Source organism: Cricetulus griseus, assembly GCF_003668045.3.
Source record: "Cricetulus griseus strain 17A/GY chromosome 1 unlocalized genomic scaffold, alternate assembly CriGri-PICRH-1.0 chr1_0, whole genome shotgun sequence".
Lineage (NCBI taxonomy): Eukaryota > Metazoa > Chordata > Mammalia > Rodentia > Cricetidae > Cricetulus > Cricetulus griseus.
The window spans coordinates 109,076,287-109,100,349 of record NW_023276806.1 but is presented as its reverse complement, the minus strand read 5'-3'; the positions used below and the strand labels follow the sequence as shown (position 1 = coordinate 109,100,349).

Here is a 24,063-nt window from a genome sequence, read left to right as displayed (position 1 = left end):
CTCCCTCCCTTCCTCCCTCCCCCCCCTCTGAGATAGGGTTTCTCTGTGTAACAGTCCTGGAACTCTTTTTGAAGACCAGGCTGGACTCAAACTCAGAGATCTGCCTCTGTCTCTTAAACGCTGGGATTAAAGGTGTTTGCCACCACCTCCAGGCCTGTATTTTCTTAATAAAAGGATTGGTCTGCCAGCTTAGTATGAATTAGTAGTTTCCATATTTTTTCTTTCTTAGTTTTTCATTCTTTTCTTTCTTTCTTTCCTTTTCATTCTTTTTTTTTTTTTTTTTTTTTCCAGACAGGGTTTCTCTGTATTGCTTTGGAGGTTGTCCTGGATCTCACTATGTAGACCAGGCTGGCCTTGAACTCACAGAGATCCACCTGTCTCTGCCTCCCAAGTGTTGGGATTAAAGGCATGTGCCACTAGCCTTGGATGTCAGATCTGCTTGCCTCTGCCTCCCAAATGCTGGTATTAAAGGCTTGAAACCCTACTGCTCTGCTAGTATTTTCTACTTTTTAAATGTGGGTAACATTGAATTTGCGTATTACAGTTGATGTCCTTCTAGGAATTTGAGTACCAGAAACTTGAATTTTGTTGTAAGTGATGACTATACTAACTTGTCAAAATTGAATAATACTTATTTTGCTAAATGTATTAAATGAAATGGTTGTAAAAACTGTTTTATATATATATATTTTTTAGAGCTCAGCTCCCCCAAAATTATAAAAGCGGGAAAACTCAAGACAAAGAAATCCAACAAGGTATGCCTTTATAGGATGTATTTTTTAAATGTATTGATTTTGAAAATCATTTTGAAACAATTCTGGCTTGAACTCTGATTATAAGACCATTGAATTTTTACTTAAAAATGTTTGCGAAATATTTGAATTAGCTTGCCAAGTATACATAGAAGTAAATAGAGGTGATTTTTAAAATTACTATTACTTTATTTGATTTTGCTGTTGCTTTTTTCCCCTTTGGTTGAGACAGGGTCTCACTGTGTAGACCAGGCTGGCCTGGAACTCACAGAGATCTACCTGCTTTTTGCCTCCAGAGTGCTGGGATCAAAACATGTTGTCACATGAGCCCCGGTGGTATCATTATAGCCCAGATTAGCTTTTTGTGTCCATGGTTGATCTTGAATTCCTGTTTCTCCTACTTCTAAGTGCTCAAGATTGCTGGCATATACCACCATGCCTGGCAACAAAAATGGTGTTTTGAAATATTTTTTTTCCTGTCTGAAAATTATAAAAATCATTTTCAGTTATAACAATTATTTTATTACATTTTAGGCTAGTGACTTCAGTGATATGGCAAACTGGCCAACGCCAGGTGAACTAGTGAACACAGGGGTAAGTATGTATTTAAGTCTATTTTAAAGAGAAAATTCTTGTTTCAGTATTGTTTGCTGTATTGGGTGTATTTAAAGATATAGCTCATCAGTAGTATTATTTTGACTTGAAACATTCTTTGTTCCATAGTATTAGTAATGAATTTAGTACCTTAACATTTACCCAGAGTACATTTTACCTTTGATTTTATAATAATGATCACATATGCTATAATCTTGATAAGATGATTAAAAAACTGACAGCTATCCTTTTTAGTGTTTTACTGAATTATAAGATACTACTTTCATTTACATTTCCCTGCTTGACTATATCCCCAGGAGTATGCATCTCTGTGTGATTTTTTTTTTTAACAAAAAGGATTAAATTTTATTTTTGACTTAAAAAATTAGATTTATTTATTTAATGTATATGATTTTTTGTGTGTAAATACAGGTGGTTGGGAGAAACTGAGTTCTGGGAATTGACTCAGGTCCTTTGAAAGAGCAACATAATCTCTTAATTGCTGAGCCATCTCTCTAGCACTTAATTATTATTAGATGGAGGGGATTTTTTTTTTTTTAATGTTTGTGTTTCGAGACAGGATTTCTCTGTAGCTTTGGAGCCTGTCCTGGAACTTGATCTGTAGACCAGGATGGCCTTGAACTCAGAGGTCTGCCTGTCTCTGCCTACCCAGTGCTGGGATTAAAGTTGTGAGCCACCACCACCCACTCTAAGTAAACTCATTATATCACCACAAACATAAAAAATGAGTTGGCTCCTATTTGCAAATGTTGCAGTCATCCCCACTACCCAGCAACTGTTTGTATTTTCTGTGTATGTGGAATAGTGTAGGAGGCACTGTTGTTTCTGTCTTACTCAGATTTTTTCCATGTTGTGTGTGTCAGTGATTCATTTCAGTTATGGTTGTAATGTAATGGTGGACCTTACATTAGCTATTGTAAATGAAACTTTGTATAAAAATTTGCATGATTATTTCCTCCCCAATCCCCAATGTAAATAACTAGGAGAGAAGTGGCAAGGTCATATGCTAGCTATTCTTTAATTATTTTTAAGAAACCACCACGAACTAGATAGTGGTGGCCTATGCCCAGCACTGAGGCAGAAACAGGCAGATCTCTAAGAATGAGACCAGCCTGATCAGAGGGAGTTACAGGACAGCAAGGGCTATACAAAGAAACTGCCAAGTTTTCACTCCCAATGGTGGTGTCTAAGAATTTCCATTAGGTCACAGCCTCATTAACTCTTAATTTGGTCAGTTTTTAAGACTTATTGCCATTGTAGTAAATATATGGTTAATTTGCATTTCTTAGACTAATGGTGACTGCACAGCATTAATGTGTGTTGGTGAAATTGGGGATCTAACCCAGTACCTCATACATACTAGACAAGTGCACTACTACCCTTCCAGATTTTTAATTTTGATTATTTACTTTATCATTTGTTTAGCAATATTTATAATAGATGCTGATTTTTTTTTAGTGAAATGTTAATAGAAATGATTCTATTCAGAACACTGTTTTTTTTTTTTTTTTCCAGTCTCAGAGTGTTAGCAGCCAAGGAAATAAGAAGCCACAATTTAGAAAAGAAAAAGAAGAGAAGATTGAAAAAAGAAGCAACAGTGAGAGCAAAGAGAACCGGGAAGCAAAATTAGATGGTCCTGTTGAGAATGTCAGCGAGGATGAGGCTCAGTCAAGCAGTCAGCGGAAGAGAGGTCAGCTAACACGTGTTTTCATTTTAACTTGAAGTTTTTGAAGACTGCTCTCCTTGTCATCACATGTGGATGTGTGTTGAACCACCTGCAGCAGTAACTGATTTGACCTGTTTGACCTTCTGTCCTGACCCCTTCCTCTCATTTATTTATTTTGCATTATATATTTGGGTTTGTTGAGACAGGGTTTATCTGTAGCAGCCCTGCTTAAACTATATTCTGTACCAAAAAAAAAAAAAAAAAAAATGGGATTCTTTTGAGTTTGAGACCAGCCTGGTCAGAGTGAGTGCCAGGACAGGCTCCAAAGCAATACAGAGAAACCTTGTCTCCAAAAACAAACAAAAAATTTTATTCTTATGTTATTGTTCTGTTTTCTGCATGTATGTCTGTGTGAGGGAGTTGGGTTCCTAGGAATTAGAGTTAGAGACAGTTGTCAGCTGCCATGTGGGTGCTGGGAATTGAACTGAGTCCTCTGGAAGAACAGTCAGTTCTCTTAACCATTGAGCTATCTCTCTAGCCCCTGGTTTTCTTTTTCTTTTTCCTTTTTGTTTTTCAAGACAGGGCTTCTCTCTGAAACAGTCCTAGCTGTCCTGGAACTCACTCTGTAGACAAGGCTGGCTTTAAACTTACAGACATCCTCCTGCCTCTGACTCAAGCTTGGATTAAAGGCGTGCACCACCACTGCTGGTCATCCCCAAGTTTTCTAAGAGAAGTGATAATAATTTTAGTCAGTATTTTAAGGATTTTTTGTTTGTTTGTTTGTTTGAGACAAGGTCTCAATATGTGGTACTGGGTAGCCTGGAACTCAGCTGCCTTTTGTCTCCATAGTTCACACCTGACAATTTTTAATTATGTGCAAGTATGTGTGTGTGTACATGTGTGTTGGTTTATGGGTGTGTGTGTGTGTGTGTGTGTGTGTGTGTGAGAGAGAGAGAGAGAGAGAGAGAGAGAGAGAGAGAGAGAGAGTGTGGGTGTGTGTGTTTGTGTGTAGGCACAGATAACCATGGGATCCAGAAGAGAGTATTTTGGTCCCTGAAGTTGTAGGCAGTTCTGAATCTCCCAACATGGGAGCTAGGACTTGAATTGGGTCCTCCAGCTGGGCAGTTCACAATCTTAACCTCTGAATGGTTATCTCTCCAGCCCTTAGTCAAGGTTTTCCCTGAAAAATTAAGTTATAGAGGAAAAACTTACTGCCCTGAGGTATTTTCCTTTTTTTTTTTCCTGTACTTTTCATGTATTTAGGGACAGGCTTGATAAAAGCCTATACTCATTCATTCAGGGTTCTGAGCCTAGGATAAGCAGCAGGAGATATGGGCAAGGTTCATGTAAGTTAAAATAAAGATTCTGAGTGCTTTGGGAAGGACTTTCTCTGTCCCTTCAGTCAGTTTTGTCCCTCCAGCAGGCTCCAAAATAACCACATAGAGACTTAACTAATTTTGAATGCTCAGCCGATAGCTTAGGCTTGTTACTAACTAGCTCTTACATCTTAAAGTAACCCACATATCTTATCTCCACTCTACCATTTGGCAGTATCTTTTTTTCAGCACAGTGTGTTCATCTCCTGCTACCTCTCTGTCTGGCTGGAGACTTCTGTGACTCTGTCCTTCTTCCCAGCATCTTATCTTTGATTCTCCTACCTAGCATCTTCCTGCCTAGCTATTGGCTAGTCAGCTCTTTATTAAATCAATGAGAGTAATACTTATTCACAGTGTACAAAAAGGATTATTCTGCAACAGGCACTGAAGCATTTACTCTGCAGAGGTGAAATTAAACACTAAGGTACATTTGATGGTATAACACTTGGTAGTTAACTTTATTGTCAATACCAAATTATCATATACTAAGCACTTACTTGAATAATTGTCTTTCACTTAATTATTTATTTATATTTTTGAGGCAGGACTTTTTATGTATTTCTGGTTGTCCTAGAGCTTGGTATGTTGACCATGCTGGCCTCACAGACATCTTCCTGCCTCTGCCTCCCAAGTACTAGGATTAAAAGCATGCACAACCATACCTGGCTGAATCATTGTCTTTTATTAAATAATCTTAGCTGTTGAGTTAAAGGTTAGACTCCTTTGATCTAATGAGCAAAGCTTGACTGCTTACAAGCAGTAGAACTGAATAAGCAAGTATTGAAAATTTTCTCCCTGTTCATTAACTGCCTTACTGCTCAACATTTTTTTTCTGCTTTTATATATATATGATAGTCTTCATGGCTATCTAGAATTCATAGTTATGAAAGACTTGTCAATTTGCTCTAAAATTTGTCTTTGTTTTGGTTGCTTCAATTGAAATCTATTGGTCAATACTTATGTCTAGTGTTCTATATATAGGTAGATAAATTTAGATAATATGCAAGTTATGAATTGTGCACCTACTGTGTATGTGTTTTTTCAATGGAGAAGATAATATTGACAAATTTATATTATTTTTTTTACTATGGGGGCAGGAGGGCAAAAGACTACTTGCAGGAGCTGGTTCTTTCCTTCCACAATGTGAGTCCCAGGGATCCAGCTCCTCCTTGAGACAGGGTTTCTTTGAGACTTTGGAGGCTGTCCTGGAACTAGCTCTTTTAGACCAGGCTGAACTCACAGAGATCTGCCTGCCTCTGCCTTCCAAGTGCTGGGATTAAAGGAGTCCACTACCAACACCTGGCTTGTTTTTGTTTTTTTAGTTTTTTGGTTTCTTAGTTTATTTTTGTTTTTGTTTTTTAATTAATATATATATATATATATATATATATATATATATATATATATATAGTGTTCTGTCTTCATGTATTCCCTCAGGCCAGAAGAGGGTACCATATCTCATTACAGATGGTTATGAGCCACCATGTGGTTGCTGGGAATTGAATGCAGGACCTCTGGAAGAGTAGCCAGCGCTCTTAAACTCTGAGCCATCTTTCCAGCCCCTATTTTTAGTTTTTGAGACAGGGTTTCTCTGTGTAGCCCTAGCTGTCCTGATACAAGCTTTGTAGTTCAACTAACAAAGATCTGCTTACCTATGCCTTCTGAGTACTGAGATTAAAGGAATTCACTACCACTGCCCAACCAGGAGCACTTTTTTTTTGCATGGGAAAACAGTTCATCAAATCAAGCACATGCTGGGTTTTTTGTTTTGTTTTACTTTATTACTTACTCTTTTATTTATTTTGGTTTTTTTGAGACATGGTCTCTCTACATAATCCCGACTGCCTGGAATTTAGGAGGTTCTATAGGGCCTACCAGCCAGCCAATCTAGCATAATTAGTGACCTAAAGGTCAGCGAAAAACTTAGTCTCAAAGGAAAGGGATAGTTTTTCTGAGGATGACTCCAAAGGTTGTTCTCTGATCTTCATGTACAACATGAACCTATGACACATGTGCATGAATGCATACATACATACACAAAGAGCTTGACCTATCATTCATGTGGGAAGCAGAGGCAGGAGGAATGCAAGTTTGAGGCCATCCTATGTTATTTAGTGAGTACTAAGTTAGCCAAGGCCCTGTCTTGACCAAGACCCTGTTTTGAAAAGCAAAAAAGATAAAGTAGACAAGCATGAGATTGGGTTAGGAGGGCAGATAGCATGGGACGGGCTTTCTATACTCTTTAAGGCTTTGCTTGTTTGTTTGTTTGGTTTTTTGAGATAGGTTTTTCTGTGTAGCCCTGGATGTCTAAGAAGTAGATTCATAGACCAGGCTGGCCTCTAACTCAGAAATCTGCCTGCCTCAGCCTCTGCCAGGATTAAAGGCATGCACCATCACCACATATATAACTGTGTGCATCTACAGAATACATGTGGAAGTTGAAGGCAACTTGCAGGAGTCAATTTTCTCTTACTATATGAGTTTTTTAAAAAATAATTTTTTAACTTTATTTTATAAGCATGAGGTATCAGATCCCCTAGAGTTATAGACAGCTGTGAGCTGCCATGTGGGTGCTAGGAATTGAACCAGGGTTCTCTAGGAGAATAGCCAGTGCTCTTAACCGTTATACTATATAGGTTTTAAGGATCAAACTCAGTCAGGCTGTAGTTTGACTACAGACTCACAAATACAGAGACTTATTATTAATTATGAAAGCTCAGCCTTAGCCTAGACTTGTCCCACTAACTTAAATTAACCCATTTATTTTAATCTGCATTCTGTTGCTTACTGTCCATCCTGCTTCTTCCATGTGTCTGCATCTCCACCCTTCCTAGAGTCCCAGAAGTCCCACCTAGCCTTGCTACCTAGCTGTTGGCCATTTAGCTCTTTATTAAACTAACCAGAAGGTGCCTTGACAAAGGTACATCTTCACAGTGTAAACAAATATTCTGCAACATCAAGTTTTTTGGTAGGTGCCTTTACCTGCTAAGCCATCTTGCCAGCCATATATTCTTTTTCCCAACAGTCATCTTCCCTTTGTCCTGCAGGGTCTTTCTATGAATTCAGTTTATCTTTGAACTATTAATTCTCTTGCCTCAACACTAACATGCTGGAATTACAGGCTTGAACTAGCTACCACACTTGATTAGCTCCTTTTCCTGATGCTATGATTTATTTTGAATCATGGTTAAAGGATACATACCTACATGGTGGGGAAGCCATAGAGGCAGGAACTTGGGGCAGCTGGCTATATCTCACCCCCAGTCATGAAGCGTTTGCTCTCCTTTTTTTGCCTCTTTCTCCTATGTTTTAACCCATTAAAGCTGGCCCAGTGGTGCTGGCCACTGTTAAGTAAGGCCCACCTTAATAGAATCTAGAAAAAAAATCCCTTTAAATCCAGAGTCTCATTCCCTTGGTGATTCCAAATCCTTTCAAATTGACAGTTGAAATTAACATCATTGTTGGGCAATGGTGATGCACACCTTAATATCAGCACTTGGGAGTCAGAGGCAGGTGAATCTCTGTGAGTTCAAGGCCAGCTTGGTCTACAGAGCAAGGTCCAGGATATCCAGAGCTACATAATGAAATCCAGTCTTGGGGAAAAGGAATTAACATCACAACCACTTTCTTTCCTTTAGAACTTTGGTGTGTATCTCAGGATAGTCTGGAACTTCCTCTTGCCTTTCAGATGCTAGAATTATAGGCATCATGAGCCACTTTGCCCAGGTTCTCTCAGTTTCATTGTATCTGTGACAGCTGTAATATAATAACTGTAAAGATTATTGTGTCAGAGAGGAAGCACCTATGCTTATTCCTATGCTTTGAGAAACCACTTAGTAGTAATGATGAACAAATGATTATTACTTCAGACAGTGTTCTAAAACCAAAGTCCCTGGTTTTGTTTTGTATGTTTATGTGTGTGTGTGGTATGTGGATGTGAATGCATATGTATATAAAAGGCCAGTTGCTCTCTCTGTCTTATTTGAGATGGGTTCTCTTACCTCTTACTGAACCTGAAACTTGCTGAACAGTGAGCCCCAGGGATCCTCTTGTCTCAACCTCCTCAACCTTAAGTGTTAAAATTATAAATAAGCCTTGCTCTGATGTGGCTGCTGTGGGTGAAGTTCGGGTCCTGGTGCTTGGCCAGCTAGTGTTTACTAATGAACTCATATCCCCAGCCTCTGGGGTATTTGTTTGATTTGTTTTTAATTGCTGGCCTTTCACTTGATATTATTTCTCTTGAAATATTTCCACAAACTTATCAAGGATAAGTCTATAAGTATGGGAAAGGATTATTTTGGTAATCTGTAGATAATCCATTTAAAGGCAGCTGAATCTTTAAAAGTTCAGAGTGCTTTCAGAATTGCAGAGCTTTAATGAATATTTACATTGTCATGAAATTATTTTGTTTTGTTTCTTCAAGCTAATAAGCACAAATGGGTACCACTCCACTTGGATGACGTGAGACCAGACAGCCAGGAAAGACCTGGGTCCCGGAACAGCTCTAGATGTCAACCTGAAGCAAATAAACCAGCTCACAGTAATAGGAAAAGTGATACAAGAAGTAAGTGTCATTTCAAGAGTGCCATGAAATTGGAGTGAACATAGCTTTAGTGTTTTATCATTGGAGCTGTGTAGAGTAAACTGCAGACAAATCTCTAACCCTACATACCTTCAGAAGACATATCTAAAGAATAGTGTAATTATGGCACTTAACCAACAAAGCTGAATGTTAGCAGTGTAACTGTTAACCTTATGTCCAATTTTGGTTTTATTTTAACTTTATATTTTATTTTATATTTTGAGACAGGATCTCACTACTTAGCTGGGTTTAGCCAGGCACTTATCATGTGCCTGACCTCAGACTTGTGATCTTCCTGCCTTAGCCTCCCACATGCTAGGATTACAGAAAGGTGCCATCACTCTGGGCGTCTAGTCTTTCTTACAGCCCTCTGTCTTCCCATTACACATCACTTTAGTTATCTTTCTCTTTAATCTCCATCATTGTCTTAACAGTTCTTTTTCTTTGTCTTCCTGACAATGATTTTTTTTTAAAAAGATAATAAGATTATTATTGTTATTCTGGAACTTTTTATGTATACCAGGCTGACCTTGAACTCACAGCACACAAGGTAACTCCATTTCACCCTCTTCTCACCAACATCAAAAGTATGAGGTTGAAAAACCTTGTCTCTATAATTGGTCTTCATAATGATTGGATTATTCCAATTTGAAGTTGATGTTTTCGCTCTCACTAATAGTACACACTGTCATGGCTCTTCTGTTTTGTTCAGCATTTTAGGCCACATAGCATACCTCAGTTGTAGAATGCTAAGATAGCACTTGTAATGCTCTATATTACAAAAACAAAACAAAACAGTTGATATCACAGGACGTTAAAATGCCTGTCAGACTGGATAGGTGGCTCATTCCTCAGGGCCAATCAGATGAAGCATTGTATTTTATGTTCATTGGCTATTTGTATATTCTTGTTTTGCTTGTTATTTTCTTGTTCATGGTACCTGTAGGGAGTACTTGTAATTCACCCCAGTTACATAGTGACACCTTGTCTGAAAAAAAAAAAAAATGTTGATTAGAGATGACTATAATCAAAATACACTGTAAACACATATGAAACTATTGAAGAATAAATAAAAGATTTTAAAAATCCAAGGAGAAAAATGGGGGGAAGGTAATTACTATCTTTTTGTTGTTGTTGTTTTTTCGAGACAGGGTTTCTCTGTGACTTTAGAGGCAGTTCTGGAACTCACTCTAGGCTGGCCTCGAACTCACAGAGATCCGCCTGCCTCTGTCTCTGCCTCCTGAGCACTAGGATTAAAGGTGTGCACTTGGTAATTACTATCTTTCATAGAGGTGATCCTATAATTTTACTACAAATTTGAATGTATAAAATTTTTATTTTAAGGTTGGAGACGGGATAGAGAAAAGAGAGATGATCAAGATGAAGTATCCAGTGTGAGAAGTGAGGGTGGTACCATCCGAGGTTCTGCAAGAGGCCGGGGAAGAGGCCGGGGCCGGGGAAGAGGCCGAGGTCGAGGAAACCCTAGATGTATGACATTAGATTTTTTTTTTTTCTATGTTGGATTAGCTTTGAAAAAAGTTAGCAAATGTTCTCATTTTTCATATTACCCTCTATTTTGTTAGTTTTCTTGTGTGTGTGTGTGTGTGTGTGTGTGTGTGTGTGTGTATTGGGTCTTTCTACCATGTGTGACCCAGGGATTGTATTCAGGGTATCAGGTTTGGTTTACCTGCCGAGTCATCTTACTGGCCCTTTTGCACAATGTTTTTGTTAATTATTTTGGTTTGACAGTAAATTTGGTTTTGTGTTTGAAGTTCTTAAGTTTGGATTTTTCTTTACAGTTATGGCTTACTTGTTTTTTAACTTGTGATCTCTTTTCTTTTACTTTGTGTCCAGTGAACTTTGATTATTCATATGGTTATCGAGAGCCAGGGGAAAGAACTGATCAACCATTTCCCACAGAGCTTAACACCAGCATGATGTATTACTATGATGATGGCACAGGTGTGCAGGTATATCCTGTGGAAGAAACACTGCTTAAAGAGTACATTAAGCGCCAAATGTAAGTTGATATAGACAGAGATGGCAGTAACATCTGTTTCTGTAGCAAACTTATATCTTTAACTATTTTATCATATTTCTAAAACAGTAAGAAAAATTAGAATGAGAATATCATTTTGATTTTTTTCTAGGAGACAGTGACAAAATAAATATCCACAAGTTTTTCTCCATGTTCTTGTTATTTTCCTAAGACTAGTTAAAATATCATTGTATAGGCCCAAGCGGGGGAGGAGGGGTGGCTCATACCTTTAATACTAGCACTTGGTAGGCAGAGGCAGGTGGATCTCTGAGTTTGAGGCCAGCCTGATCTACAAAGCCACACAGAGAAACTCTTGTCTCAAAAAAAACGTGTGTGTGTGTGTGTGTGTGTGTGTGTGTGTGTGTGTGTGTGTTATATGTATCATTGCATAATGAGTAAAATATCAAAAAGACTGTAAAACTTCTATATATTATTTAAAATTAAGTAAAATGTGTCTCATTTGCAAATAGATGTTTATATTAAAATTTGTAAATGAGCTGTGTGTGGGTGGTACAAGCCTATAATTCCAGTACTGGGTGAAGCAAAATTGCTATTTGTTCAAAGCTAGCTTGAGACATGGAACAAAACCCTGTCTCATATAAAAAAATAACAATAATAAAAACACTTGCAAATGATAAAAATGGTGCCCAATGTCTTTTAATATTTCATAATAACTGATTTCTGCATTGTCTGTTTTTTAATCTTTAAGCTCTTTAACTTATATTCTTATTTCTTTGTGAGACACTTATTAAATGGATATTTTAGTTCAGACCTTAGTTTTCCATAATAGTTGTTTTCTAGCCCTCTTGTATTAAATATGCATTTTGAGTATTTGGATGATAGGTTTATAATGATTTAAAAAGAAAAAAAGAAAACCTTTCCAAGTGATTTGTTTAACAAACTGGATAAAATCTTAATTATTTTTCTGTCTTGCATGGTAAAGGAAAATGGACTCTTTGAGAAGGCATAAGCATTTAAAAAAACAACCATTTTTATAAAAAAGAAGCTGGATTCCTTGTGTGAAATTAATTTCTTCATTGGCATCAGCCAGGAACCTATGGTAGCCTTGGTGGTAGATGTGATGGCCTTTAACTCAGTGCAGAACAACTGCTTATTTTGTTCTTACTTTCTTTGTTAAGGTTGACACAAAACTGAAAAGGGTCTTTTTATGGCCAGAAAGTGACTGTCAACCTCATACCATTATTCCTGTCTCTCGCTTTTTGTTTTGTTTTGTTTTGTTTTGTTTTGTTTTGTTTTGTTTGTAACTTACTGTTAGGTCTCTTCTGAGATCTGACAGTGAACAAACGTAACTCCATGTCAGGATATTCAGCCTCTACCGTGCTCATATGTGTGAGGAGCAGAGCTACTTCCTTGTTGACAGTTTCTGGTCATGCAGTATAGAATGCAGAGCTATTAAGGTAGGACATGTATGTCCCCAAAGACACTGAGCAAAGTGTCAGACATGAGTCATGACTCCTTTTTGTTGTTTCAGGGATTTCAGGCAGGAATTTTGGCAAACATCAGTGGAGGATCACTTAGGAAAGCTGGTTCACACTCTGCTCAGTGGAGCTGTGGCTTTGAGGAATTGCTCTTTAGACTTTGTGTTCTAGTCTGGTACTTAGAAAAGTGATCTATTTGGGTTTGGATTTTTTAAGTTTTCATTATAGTTTGGTGCTAAATTTGTTTTTAATAGTACCACATTCTAACCAGCTAAAATAACTAGGTAGTTGAAATAAATTTTAAAGTAATATGCTTCACTATCCCTAATGGGTAGTCTCCATGACTCTAAATGAAAATTTTTATATCAATAATACATTTTAAGTTTTATTTTTCCTTTTGTGATAGGCACTCATGGAGCCCAGGCTTGCTTCAAACTCCTGGTCCTTCCTGCCTCTACTTCCCAAGTACTAGCTAGTCACTACACTGGGTTAAATTTATTTGGAGAGGATGGTCTCTTGTCATTCAGATATACAGATTTGCATGTTTGTAATCCAGCATAGACTATAGCTAATAGTGATTTGTTGATTTACTTACATAGTTTGGTCTTCACAGTTGATTACATTTAAAGGGAAGCGTATTACTGATTTAAGGAATTTGTATGGAAGTACAATTTTAACTTGTGACTGCATCAATGTCTAGTATACTGTCCCAGGTTTCATAATCTCATACATTTCAAGATTCTGAGTCATTGTGATTAGGCATTTGAGATGCAGTAAAAACCAGAATTTACAACTTTGATTTTTTTTTATTACTTAAGAGTAAAATACTTATTAGTGTTGCTGAGATGCCAGTAAAATAGCCCCTATGAGAACTTTTCACTATGAATGAATATCACAGAAGACAAATTTAGATGTCCTATGTTTAAAAAGTAGGATAATTGTCCCCCTCCCATAAGTGAAATGTTACCCCAAACCAGTTATTATTTAGAGGTGCTTAGAAGAACCAGGTTAGAATTTGTCCTAAGGACCTCAAGGTTACTTAGTAATGGAGTTTTACACTAAAATATGTGAAGTTTGTGTCTTTTCCTAACTTGCTGCCTTTTGAACTTTCTCTGGAATTGAGAATCTGTAGGATTGGCAGCTGTGCTATGTCACCATGGGTTTCTCTTTTATCCTGTCTGGGATTCTGATCTTTGTCTTCGAATCCTACTGTCTTTTTATTATATGGATGCTATACTTTAAATGTATGATTTCCAAATTATTTTATTAAATATTGTTCTTCTGGGTCTCTTTTATGACTTACCTTTGTCTTGAAGTTTATAGTCTTTGGTCATACTGACAGTGTCAGTTTATATTCTGTCTGGGGAAAGGTCATTTATATTTCTTTCTTAGCTACATTATATTCATTCTTCCCTTTGTTTTTGAAATGTTGAGGATCAAATCCTGGGCTTCTAGGAGCTATGTATGATTGTGGGTATATAAATGTAACTGTGTTGTCATGTTCTTTACTTAGCTGTGTGCTGGTTGCTAAGGGTCCAAATAATGCCATCCTGTTGTCTGTTTAGGTTAACTGTAGTGATTAGGAATGACTTGGGAGGTAGTAAAACTGATGTTTAGTTTTGTTATTTAGTATTTAAATGAAGCAGATAGAGGTGGCTTAGTAATGAAATCTCAGTGAATGAATGGCTCATTGAAAAATCCAGGGCTGTAGATTTTTCCACTTACCCAGTGTGCACAGGGCTGGATTCCGAATAATAACATAAACAAATAGATTAATTTGTTGTTAGACTTAAGTGAAGTTAATCTTGATAGTGTTAGCTTTTAATCAGTTTCTGCTTATGTGTAAGAGAAATTGTCAGTTGAGCAGGGTTTTGCTTGGTCTAATATTTGTCCTGTGCTATGTTATACTATGTATGTTTTGCTTAACCTGTAAGATAGTATTATTAACCAGAGGAGAATATTTTGGTAGCAGTTGTTGTAAGCAGTGTGTATATCTCTATGTTGCTGAATGAGTGGATGAACTCATGTCCTCTCCTTTCTTAGTGAGTATTACTTCAGCACAGAGAACTTGGAGCGGGACTTCTTTCTTCGAAGAAAGATGGATGAGCAGGGATTCCTGCCCATTTCACTGATTGCTGGTTTTCACCGTGTACAAGCTCTCACCACAAACCTTAATCTCATCTTAGAGGTAAATATTCATTTAAAGAAGAATCTGAGTTATATTTCATTTTCCTGGGAACCTAAAACTGCCCTGAAAAATAGTGTTAAAAAAGAAAAGTCTACTGTTCAGTGGTAGAGCATTTGGTAGAGTGTATGTGAGGTCCTGGTTTCATCCCCAGGAGTAGCAAAAAAGAAAAAAAAGAAAAAGAGAAAGAAAAGTGGGCTACTAAGATGGCTCCCTGAGTAGGGGTGCTTGCTAACCCTGAAGACCTGTGTCCTATCCCTGGAAACAACATGGTGGAAGGAGAAAACCAGCTCCTGTAAGTTGGCCTCTGATTCTACACATGCGCCATGGCATATGCAAAGCAGCATTGTACACAATATGTGAATACACACACACACACACACACACACACACACACACACACACTGGGTAAATGTATTTAAAAGTATGCTGATTATGGTGTTTGCTAAGACTCACTTTTAGAAAGTTTAAGCCTAAGCTACAGAGCAAGAACTTGTCTCAGAATTAACCTCTCCACCCCCATCCCCTAAAGAGATATGCTAGGCATGGAGGTGCAGAGCCACTTAGAACTGGGGTAATGGAATTCCTAGAGTCCATAAGTTCTAGGTCAGCTGTCATCTCAAGAAAAGAATAACAAGTTGTCAATCTAGTTTCCTAAATTTCAGAGAACATCTCAACTTTTTCTGTTTTTATAAAACTTGTCTTTGAAAAACTTCAACCTTCTTTAGTATTCTTTAATCTTCTTTCAGATTGCTTTAAACTAACATGCATGCCTACTTATTAAATACTGAATTTTTATATGCTTTGGGAATTCCCCCTTCACATGCATACGTGCACACACACATACACATGCTCATTCATAGAAGCAGGGTTGTCACTGTGGAGCTGAGGCTGGCCATGAATTCCTGATTCTCCTGCCTCCACCACCAAAGGACTGGGATACAAGTGTGGGCTACCATGCTAGTCAGGGAGGGTTAATTGAAAAAAGCCTTTCTAGTTGTGATAGTACTGCTATCTTTATTTATTATTATTATTTATTTATTAAGTCTGTTTTTGTCTTGTTTCTACTAGAAATTCAACATTTTTTTTTTCCAAGGCAGGGTTTCTTTGTGGCTTTAGAGACTGCCCTGGAACTAGCTCTTGTAGACCAGGCTGACACTCAAACTCCTGACACTCGCTCTGGAGACCAGGCTGGCCTCAAACTCACAGAGATCCTCCTGCCTCTGCCTCCCGAGTGCTGGGATTAAAGGCATGCGCCACCAATGCCTGGCGAAACTCAACATATTTTATTCTTTTTTTCTACATATATGTCAGTCCCTGTGTAGCCAATCTCTTTTCTACATAGCCCCTGAAAGACTGATCTTTGGTCTTTGCAGTTTTGTTTTTATAGCCCCTCAAAAGACTGATCTGTTTTTGTAGTTTTGGTTTTTCTAGATACCATATAAATTAGTAAATCTTAGACTTTTGTAGCCTTTCTTTCTAAGTTCTTTATTTTTTTTTCTCCATTGTATAGCCAAGGCCAACTTCAAACTTGGGATCCTCCTGCCTCTGCCTCTGTCTCCCTAGTGCTAGTATTACAAGTGTGAGGCAACACACATAGCTGCTCCTGATGTTGAAGATTTCTTGCAGTACTTTTGAGATTTCTGCTTTGTTGCATGCTTTGGTATTCTTTTTTTCATGTTGCTGACCACTCTTCTGTTCCTTGGTGTATCCATGTACTGATGGGTGATTGTGCTCCATTCTTGGAGATGTGAATAAAGACTGAGGTCTTCATGTAAACGTGTTTTGATTTATGCTGGGTAAATTCCTAGGACTGTGTAATAAGTTGCTCTGATTTAGTATTGTCTACATAGCTAAATTTGATGGATCAGTTTCTTCTTTTAAAAGGTAGTCCAGGCTCACCTTAAAGTCACAGAAATCCTGCCTCAAGCCTCCTGAGTATTGGGATTACAAGTGTGAGACTCTGTATTGATATCTGCATTAAATCTAATGGATCCCGGTTCTGTACCTTACCAACTGTTTTAATTGTAGGTTACTTAATCTCTCTTTTTTTTTTTTTTCTGAGACAGGGTTTCTCTACTTTTGAAGCCTGGCCTGGAACTAACTATGTGTAGACCAGGCTGACCTCGAACTCACAGAGATCCACCTGCCTCTGCCTCTGGACTGCTGGGATTAAAGGCATGCCTACCACTGCCCAGTTTAATCTCATTTTAAACCGGTGTTTTTTTTTCATCTACTGAATTTGTGGCTGTTCATTCCTTTATTCTGAGGTTCTTATAGATACATATCTTTCAGCACTAAGGAATAGATCTGTGTAATATATCATTAGTAGTTAATATTTTTTAAATATTTGTTTATTATTTTACTTTATGTATGAGTACCCTACCTTCATCTATACTTTTATCCCAGAAGAGGGCATCAAATCACACTATAGATGGTTGTGAGCCACCATGTGGTTGCTGGGAATTAAACTCAGGAGCTCTGGAAGAACAGCCAGTGCTCTTAACTGCTGAACCATCTCTCCAACCCCAGTAGTTACTATTTTAAAAAAGCCAAACAGACATTATTTTTGCATGTAGATGGGTAGACATGGTTAGCCATGGTGTGTGTGTGTTAAGGTCAGAGAAAAACTTGTAGGAATTGGTGCTCTCCTACCATTTGAGCTCCAGGAACTGAATTCTGGTCATCCGTCTTTGTGGCAGAGGTCTTTACCAGCTAAGATAGCTCATTAGCTCAGTTTTTTCTTCTCCTCTTCCTCTTATTCCTCCTTCCTTCTCCTCCTCTTCTTTCTCCTCCTCCTCCTTTCTTCTTCTGAGACAAGGGCCTACAGCTGGCCTTGAACTCACAGAGATCTGCCTGTCTTTGCCTCCTAAGTGCTTAGATTAAAGGTGTGCAGCACCATCCATTTTTTCTTAATAACTGTATCATAAAAAAATATCTAGTTGGTTAGCTAGTCAGAGAGAACTTTGGGTGCCCCAAAATATCATTGTACACAGGATCTCTTAGAAAGCATGAATAATGAGTAGTTAATTTCTCTCTCTCTCTCTCTCTCTCTCTCTCTCTCTCTCTCTCTCTCTCTCTCTCTCTCTTTGGTTTTTCGAGATAAGATTTCTCTGTGTAGCTTTGGAGCCTATCCTGGCACTTGCTCTGTAGACCAGGATGGCCTTGAACTCATAGAGAGATCCGCCTGCCTCTGCCTTCTGACTGCTGGTATTAAAGGCATGTGCCACCAACACTCAACCTGTTAATTTATTTTCAGCTTGATTTCCCCCTGTTGATTTGTTAATGATAGAATGTAAAGCCACAGGTTGTTTTCTACATAGGGAATAAATTTCACAGAATCTGTAACAAACAGATTTTGACTCATCTTTGGCCAGTAATCAGCCACTTGTTTTCTTGTTAACAATCAGTGTGCCTTTTTTTGTTTGTTTTTCTGTACATTCTTCTTGAGATAGGGTCTGTATAGCCCAGGCTTGAGTTGAACTCATATCAAACTATGTAACTTTGAATAATCTTCATCTCTTCATTCTCTTGCCTCTACCTCCTGAGTGCTGGGATTACAGGCAGGCATCACTATACCTGGTTTTTACTGGGTACTTGTGATCAAACCCAGGACATGTGTGGTGCTAGGGAAGTACTATAGCAAGTGAGCTACTTCTCAGCCTCCTGTATTCATTTACTAGTTTTTGACACCCGGAATTGGGAAGTACAAGGTTTCATTTGGCCCAGCTTAGCTTTGAGCTAACTATGTAGCCTAGAATGACTTTGAGAACCTCATCTATCTCCATTTATTGCCTACCCTCTCTGCCTGAGTTCTTTTTTTGTTTTTGAGACTTGGTCCTAACATATGTTATTAGCTATGGCCAGCCCAGAGCTTGCTGTATAGCTGGCCTCAAACTTGGCACAATCCTTTTGCTTCTGGCACCTGATCACTGGGATTACAGGCATGGGCCAATATATCCCACAAATCTGTTCTATTCCTAAAACTAATTCATGGTTATTTTTAGACACATTAACTGTATTTACAGACTACTAACTTGAAACTTGTAATTTTTAGATTAGAAATATAAGACATATAACTAACCTTTTGATTGTCACTTTAATAGCTTAAATTGTCTATTGTCAGGCACTGAAGGATAGCACAGAAGTTGAAATTGTGGATGAGAAAATGAGGAAAAGGATAGAACCAGAAAAATGGCCAATCCCAGGCCCTCCTCCACGAAATGTGCCACAAACAGACTTCTCTCAGTTGATTGATTGTCCAGAGTTCATACCAGGCCAGGCCTTTGGCTCCCATACAGGTAACTGCTTTTCTTCTAGTGCAAACAGTGTAACAGTGGGCTGCTTGATGAGGTTGCCTATCTGTTTGTAGTTTACTGAGCTTTCTTGGGAAAACTAAAGCTAATTAAATGACTGCTGGTCCTCCCAATATTACTTATGTTATCTCCCAGCTAGACTATAATTATGCAGAATCATAGGTAAAGGTCTATTACTGTTTCTTGATCTTAGATTTCGTCTGTGTTGTCTTTTGTGGGCTTTCTTCCTATCTTTTAATTCTACTATATATAGTGCCACTTTTCTCCATGTAAAACTGAAAGAGCCAAAAATTGTGCTCAAGACTGGATTAGCCTTCCTTTACTTTTGTTAGTAAGGTACTTTAATCTTGTTTTGAAAATATAAAATAACCCATATTCTAAAATATAGTTGGGATTTTCTTTAACCTGGTTCTTTTGAGTTTCCAAAAACTACATTAGTGTTAAGAATTTTTTTTTTGCCTGGTTCATTTTAAAGATAATTGCTCTTGGGAAAAATATGTGTGCTTAACCTTTTTTCAGTCAGGGTGATGATCTACTGATGCTCTTGGATGTCATATGATCGGAATGTACAGTGGAGTAGGTGACTCCCTGAAATACCATGTAAATATGAGAGCAAATCGTGCTGCAGAAGTGAGAGTGACCATACTGTCTTCTGTGCAAGAATGTCTACGCCCACCCCCTTGTGGAGAAGGTTGGGCCAGCCTGCAGTGGAGATAACCACCTTTACGATAATGATGTGAGACAGACCAGAGGACTGCTGTTGTTACTGTAGGAGCTTCTCCTTTCTATGTCATTAGCTTAGGCTGCACGGGCTACTTCATTCGTGGTGGGAAAGTTAATTGTTATCATTGGGGAAATACTGCAAATTCTATCTTTTGTTTCCAGGCATTTATACTTTGCCCAGATCAATAAAGCAGAAAAAGAGAGGATTGAGTAGCATTTCCAAAATTGTTAGGTCCTTTGCTATTTGACTTGCTCTTTAATATAGTATACTTTGCATAACTCACATGTTGTCATATTTCACATGTACTATAAGATGTATTAATGTGAATACTTAAGGGGTAAGAAATTTAAGTTAAATAAATAAGGGCATTTTTCCTTTATGCTTCAAAATTATTATTTAAGGGCTTTTCTTTTTATTGTTTTATTTATTATTATTGTATGTATATGATATGTGTGTTTGAGTGTGGGCACATGTGTGTCATGGTGTGTGTGTGGAAGTAAAAGAACAACTTTTGAGAGATTGTTCTTTATTTCCACCTTGGAATTCAGGTATTAAACTCAGGTGGTCAGATTTGCATAGCAAGTGCCCTTACCTTCTGAGCCAGGTGGCTGACTTGAAAATTGTATTTCATACATTGGCATGAAAGCACTGCCTGCCTACTACGCCCATCATCATGAACCAGAATAAATGCTTCTTGTCAGGAATTTGGTTACAGCAATGAGAAAAGTAGCTAATAAAAAGGTTGGTACCAAGAAGTAGAGCTGTTACTGTGACAGTCCTGACTATGTGGTTTGTAGGCATTTGGAACTGGTTTTTAGGTGGAATGTGAAAGACTTCTAAGCTGTAGGCTAGAGAAAACTTAGGGTATTGTAAATAGCTCAATGAAAAGGTATAAAGTGACCATTGTGCTAAGCGGTTTTCAGAGAGAGAGGCAAGGAATTTGGGGGGAGCTGAGCTAAGGGCTTTTTGTATTTTCTTCTGATGAAGGATATCAGATTATTCTGCCCATTCCTGAAAATGTAAGTCATAGAATGATTTGCAGTTTGTTTGGCAGAGGCAGTTTTAAGACAGCATTACATTTAGGCTGAGGTGTGTTTACTACTCACGGCTCTTATTCAGATCTATAGCAGGAGAAAGCAGAATAACTGGAAAATGTGCAGTTTGGGAAGAAAGGAGTGCACCATCTGAAGTTACCAGCAAGCAGAGTGCACACAAAGTTTTTGTAATTGTTAGTGCCAAAAAGAGGTATCTTACAATCTTCACTAAGACAGGAACTGTGCCTTGAAGGAAAATCTGTGGAAGTCTCTAACTTGTGAAAATGGAAATTGATTTGAAAGAAGAGAGACTAAATGGAGACTGTGGCTGATGGGGTGCCCTGCTGTGGAAACAGACTCCTAGGAGAAATGTTTCCCAGGTTTGGTAGCCAAGTTGTACAACGGCCACTCATAGCAGTGTTAGGAGTCCAGACAACACCTCAATCTGGCAATAGAACTTGATGCTTCATTCACTTCATGGTAGTTTAGTAGGCACGTAAAATTCAAGTTACAGAGTCATGGAGGTTTATACCGGAAGCCGCTGTGTGGCAAAGGAGATTCTGTGAGGGTCAAGTTACAAAGTAGACTTCCAGGCTGTTGGAAACTCCAGAATTGTGGGACGTCTGCCAAGGAAAACTGGAGGAATAGAACATCTCATGAGAGAGGCTTTATATTGCTACAAGTGACAAAATTGGAGAAGTGGAGCTGCTCATGGTCATTGGCGTCCAGATGATAGTACTACAAGCCCCAGATGCTCAACATGGAGCTTCAAGGTCTAGTGTTTGCCTGCCAGAATTAGGTCTTTTTTGACCCAATCTTACCTTGCTGTACCTCATTCCTCTGTTGGAATGGGATGTTTACTCTGTGCCATTGTAAATTGGAAGTATATAACTTGTTTTCTGAAATTATAGAGACTCACAGTTAAAGAGTTTGTCTTGCATCTCAGAAGAGACTTTGGACACTTGAACACTGATGGGACAGTTTAAGACTATGGGACTTTTGAAGTCAGACTGAATTCATTTTGCTTTATGAGTTTATGGGGGCCAGAGATGAAATGTATTGGTTTAAGTGATTTGTTTGAGATTGATGGTAACAAGGAGTGTACTTGTGATGCTGAACCTTCATTGACAGCTTGACTGGATATGTCTGTGAGGGCATTTCCAGAGGGGCTTAACTGAAGAGGGAAGACCCATCCTAAACATGAGCTGGGTGCTTAGCCTGGGCACCAGCGTTCATCTCTCTGTGCTTCCTGACTGCAGATGCAGTGTGACCAGCCACCTCATGTTCCCATCACCATGCCTTCCCTGCCATCATGGACTCTACCCCTCAAACTGTGAGCCAAAATAAATCCTTCTTCCCTTAAGTTGCTTCTTGTCAGATGTTTTGTTGTAGTGACAAGAAAGGTTGCTAAATATTCTGCCTCTCAGTGAACAGTGATGGATCATTTCAGATATTTCTCTTTGAAACCAAAATACTTCTTTTGTTTCTTTTAAACACCATATGACCTAATTAATTCTTTTAAAGGTATTTTAATTATAATTGCAAACAGTGCATAGAATTTGTTACTTGTTGTTACCCAGAAATAGTCTCTGTGCAGTCTAAAAGTTTCACACATTTTGTACCACCAAGGTTTTATATCTCTGCAGATCTTTTATACCCATAATTTTTTCTCTCTGTAATAACTAGGATATGTTTTTAAAGATATGTTTTTAAAGGATATGTTTCTATTCTTAAAGATTTAACAAATAACTGAAAGATTTGTTGTGTAAACTTGGAATCCTTTTTAACTAGCGTATGAACAATTAGTTGGGGAGTTGGGAAATACAGAAAATATTTTTTTCCACAAGATAGCTGTAACCTTGGGGGTAAAGTGATATTTCTAGCCAGCTTATGAACAATTAATTTGGAATGTTGGCCAGTATACAAAATATTTTTTTCTACAAGATAGTTAAGATAGGTCAATCAAGTTGGAGTACCTTACCACTAACCGTTTATGCGTTATTAATAAAATTGCAAGAATAAAATAAGTTTTGTACATTTTACCTTTTGACATGTTTTTATATTCATACAAATAAGCCAATATAAATGTCACATTAATATCAGATTCTTAGATTGTACAAAGAGCAAATAGATGGTAAATAAATAAATAATTATATGGGATGTTGATAGAATCATGCTGTCTCACATTAGCTCATAGGAGTAATTCTGTCCATCACCATTTCCTCTGAATCTTCACATTCTGACCTTGCTAGTCTATTCGTAGACTGCTTAAAGAAGTATACACTGGAGAAGAAATAAGGTAGGAAGTATAGACAGCTACATAGTATAGCCAGTTACATAGTATAGTTCTTATGTAACTAGGTGAAGTAAAGGAGTGAAGATATTATCTAATACCCTTGAATCCCAAATTATAGTATCTTAATAACTTGATTGTATTTTCTGTGCCATTTGTATGGTAAAATATTTTAACATAATTGATCCTTTTCATCACAGAAATGTAAATATCTACTTCTTCCTCTTTGGAGGTTGAATTGTGTAACATGGGTTGGCATTGCCACTGAGCAGAAGATCTTAATCACCACAAAAGGTTGATTATGAGACTGGTAAGATGACTTCTGGAATGCAGGGTTTGCTGTGGGTGTGGTATACTGTCAGCTTCTGAGGTGTGGAAGGGCCTAATGGCTACTGAATAGGCTGTGGGACTTTTTTTAAAAGCTCTATGTCGAGGTTCTTAAATACTCATTACTTGGAACTGAAATCACTCCACACTACATCAAAGCATACATTTGGAGAGCCAGGCTGACTTTTCATTTAATAAAAAAATCAGCAAAGGTAAATTGTCTATAGTCTCACAATTGTTACCAAGATCTTATGTGTCTGAATAATTTTATATATGTAAAGTAAAATCAGAAACTTCAAATCTTACTTGAACTTTTGATTTTAGCTTTTTTAAAGTAAGTACTTTAGCTGGATGGTGGTGGCGTAGGTCTTCAATACCAGTACTAGAGAGGCAGAGGCAGGCAAATCTCTGTGAGTTTGAGGCTATAGCCTGGTCTACAAAGCTACAGAGAGAAACCCTGTTTCAAAAAAATAAAAAAAAAGTACTTTAAAATATTTTAAAATAAAAGACTAGGGCCCAGAAAACATGTTGTGTAAATTTAAGCACAAAGTGAACAACTTCAAAGTTTCATTCTAATGGTGTTATTTTTTTCTTTGCCAAATGTTTTACTGTCCTTCCATTTCTAAGCACACAAATGTTTTAGTATAATAGAGCACTTCATGGTACATTCATAATTCAAGCTTAGAAGACATGAGGAGGTGGGTATAAGAAGGCTA

At 37.8% G+C, this 24,063-nt stretch overlaps 1 protein-coding gene across 6 annotated transcripts in view; it reads left to right on the top strand.

The window, feature by feature from the left end:
• Nucleotides 1-24,063, top strand: part of Larp1b (La ribonucleoprotein 1B) — a 110,162-nt gene that overhangs the window by 8,928 nt on the left and 77,171 nt on the right. For 5 of the 6 annotated variants that reach the window (XM_027391921.2, XM_027391922.2, XM_027391920.2 and 2 more), the window contains exons 2-9: nt 697-755; nt 1,287-1,346; nt 2,883-3,057; nt 8,833-8,973; nt 10,336-10,479; nt 10,846-11,011; nt 14,512-14,656; nt 18,780-18,954. In XM_027391921.2, the coding sequence (XP_027247722.1) occupies nt 1,305-1,346; nt 2,883-3,057; nt 8,833-8,973; nt 10,336-10,479; nt 10,846-11,011; nt 14,512-14,656; nt 18,780-18,954 (988 nt within the window). In that variant the 5' untranslated portion in view covers nt 697-755; nt 1,287-1,304. Of the gene's footprint in view, nt 1-696; nt 756-1,286; nt 1,347-2,882; nt 3,058-8,832; nt 8,974-10,335; nt 10,480-10,845; nt 11,012-14,511; nt 14,657-18,779; nt 18,955-19,488; nt 20,086-24,063 lie in introns of those variants that run through there. The other variant, XM_027391929.1, reaches the window with a different exon arrangement.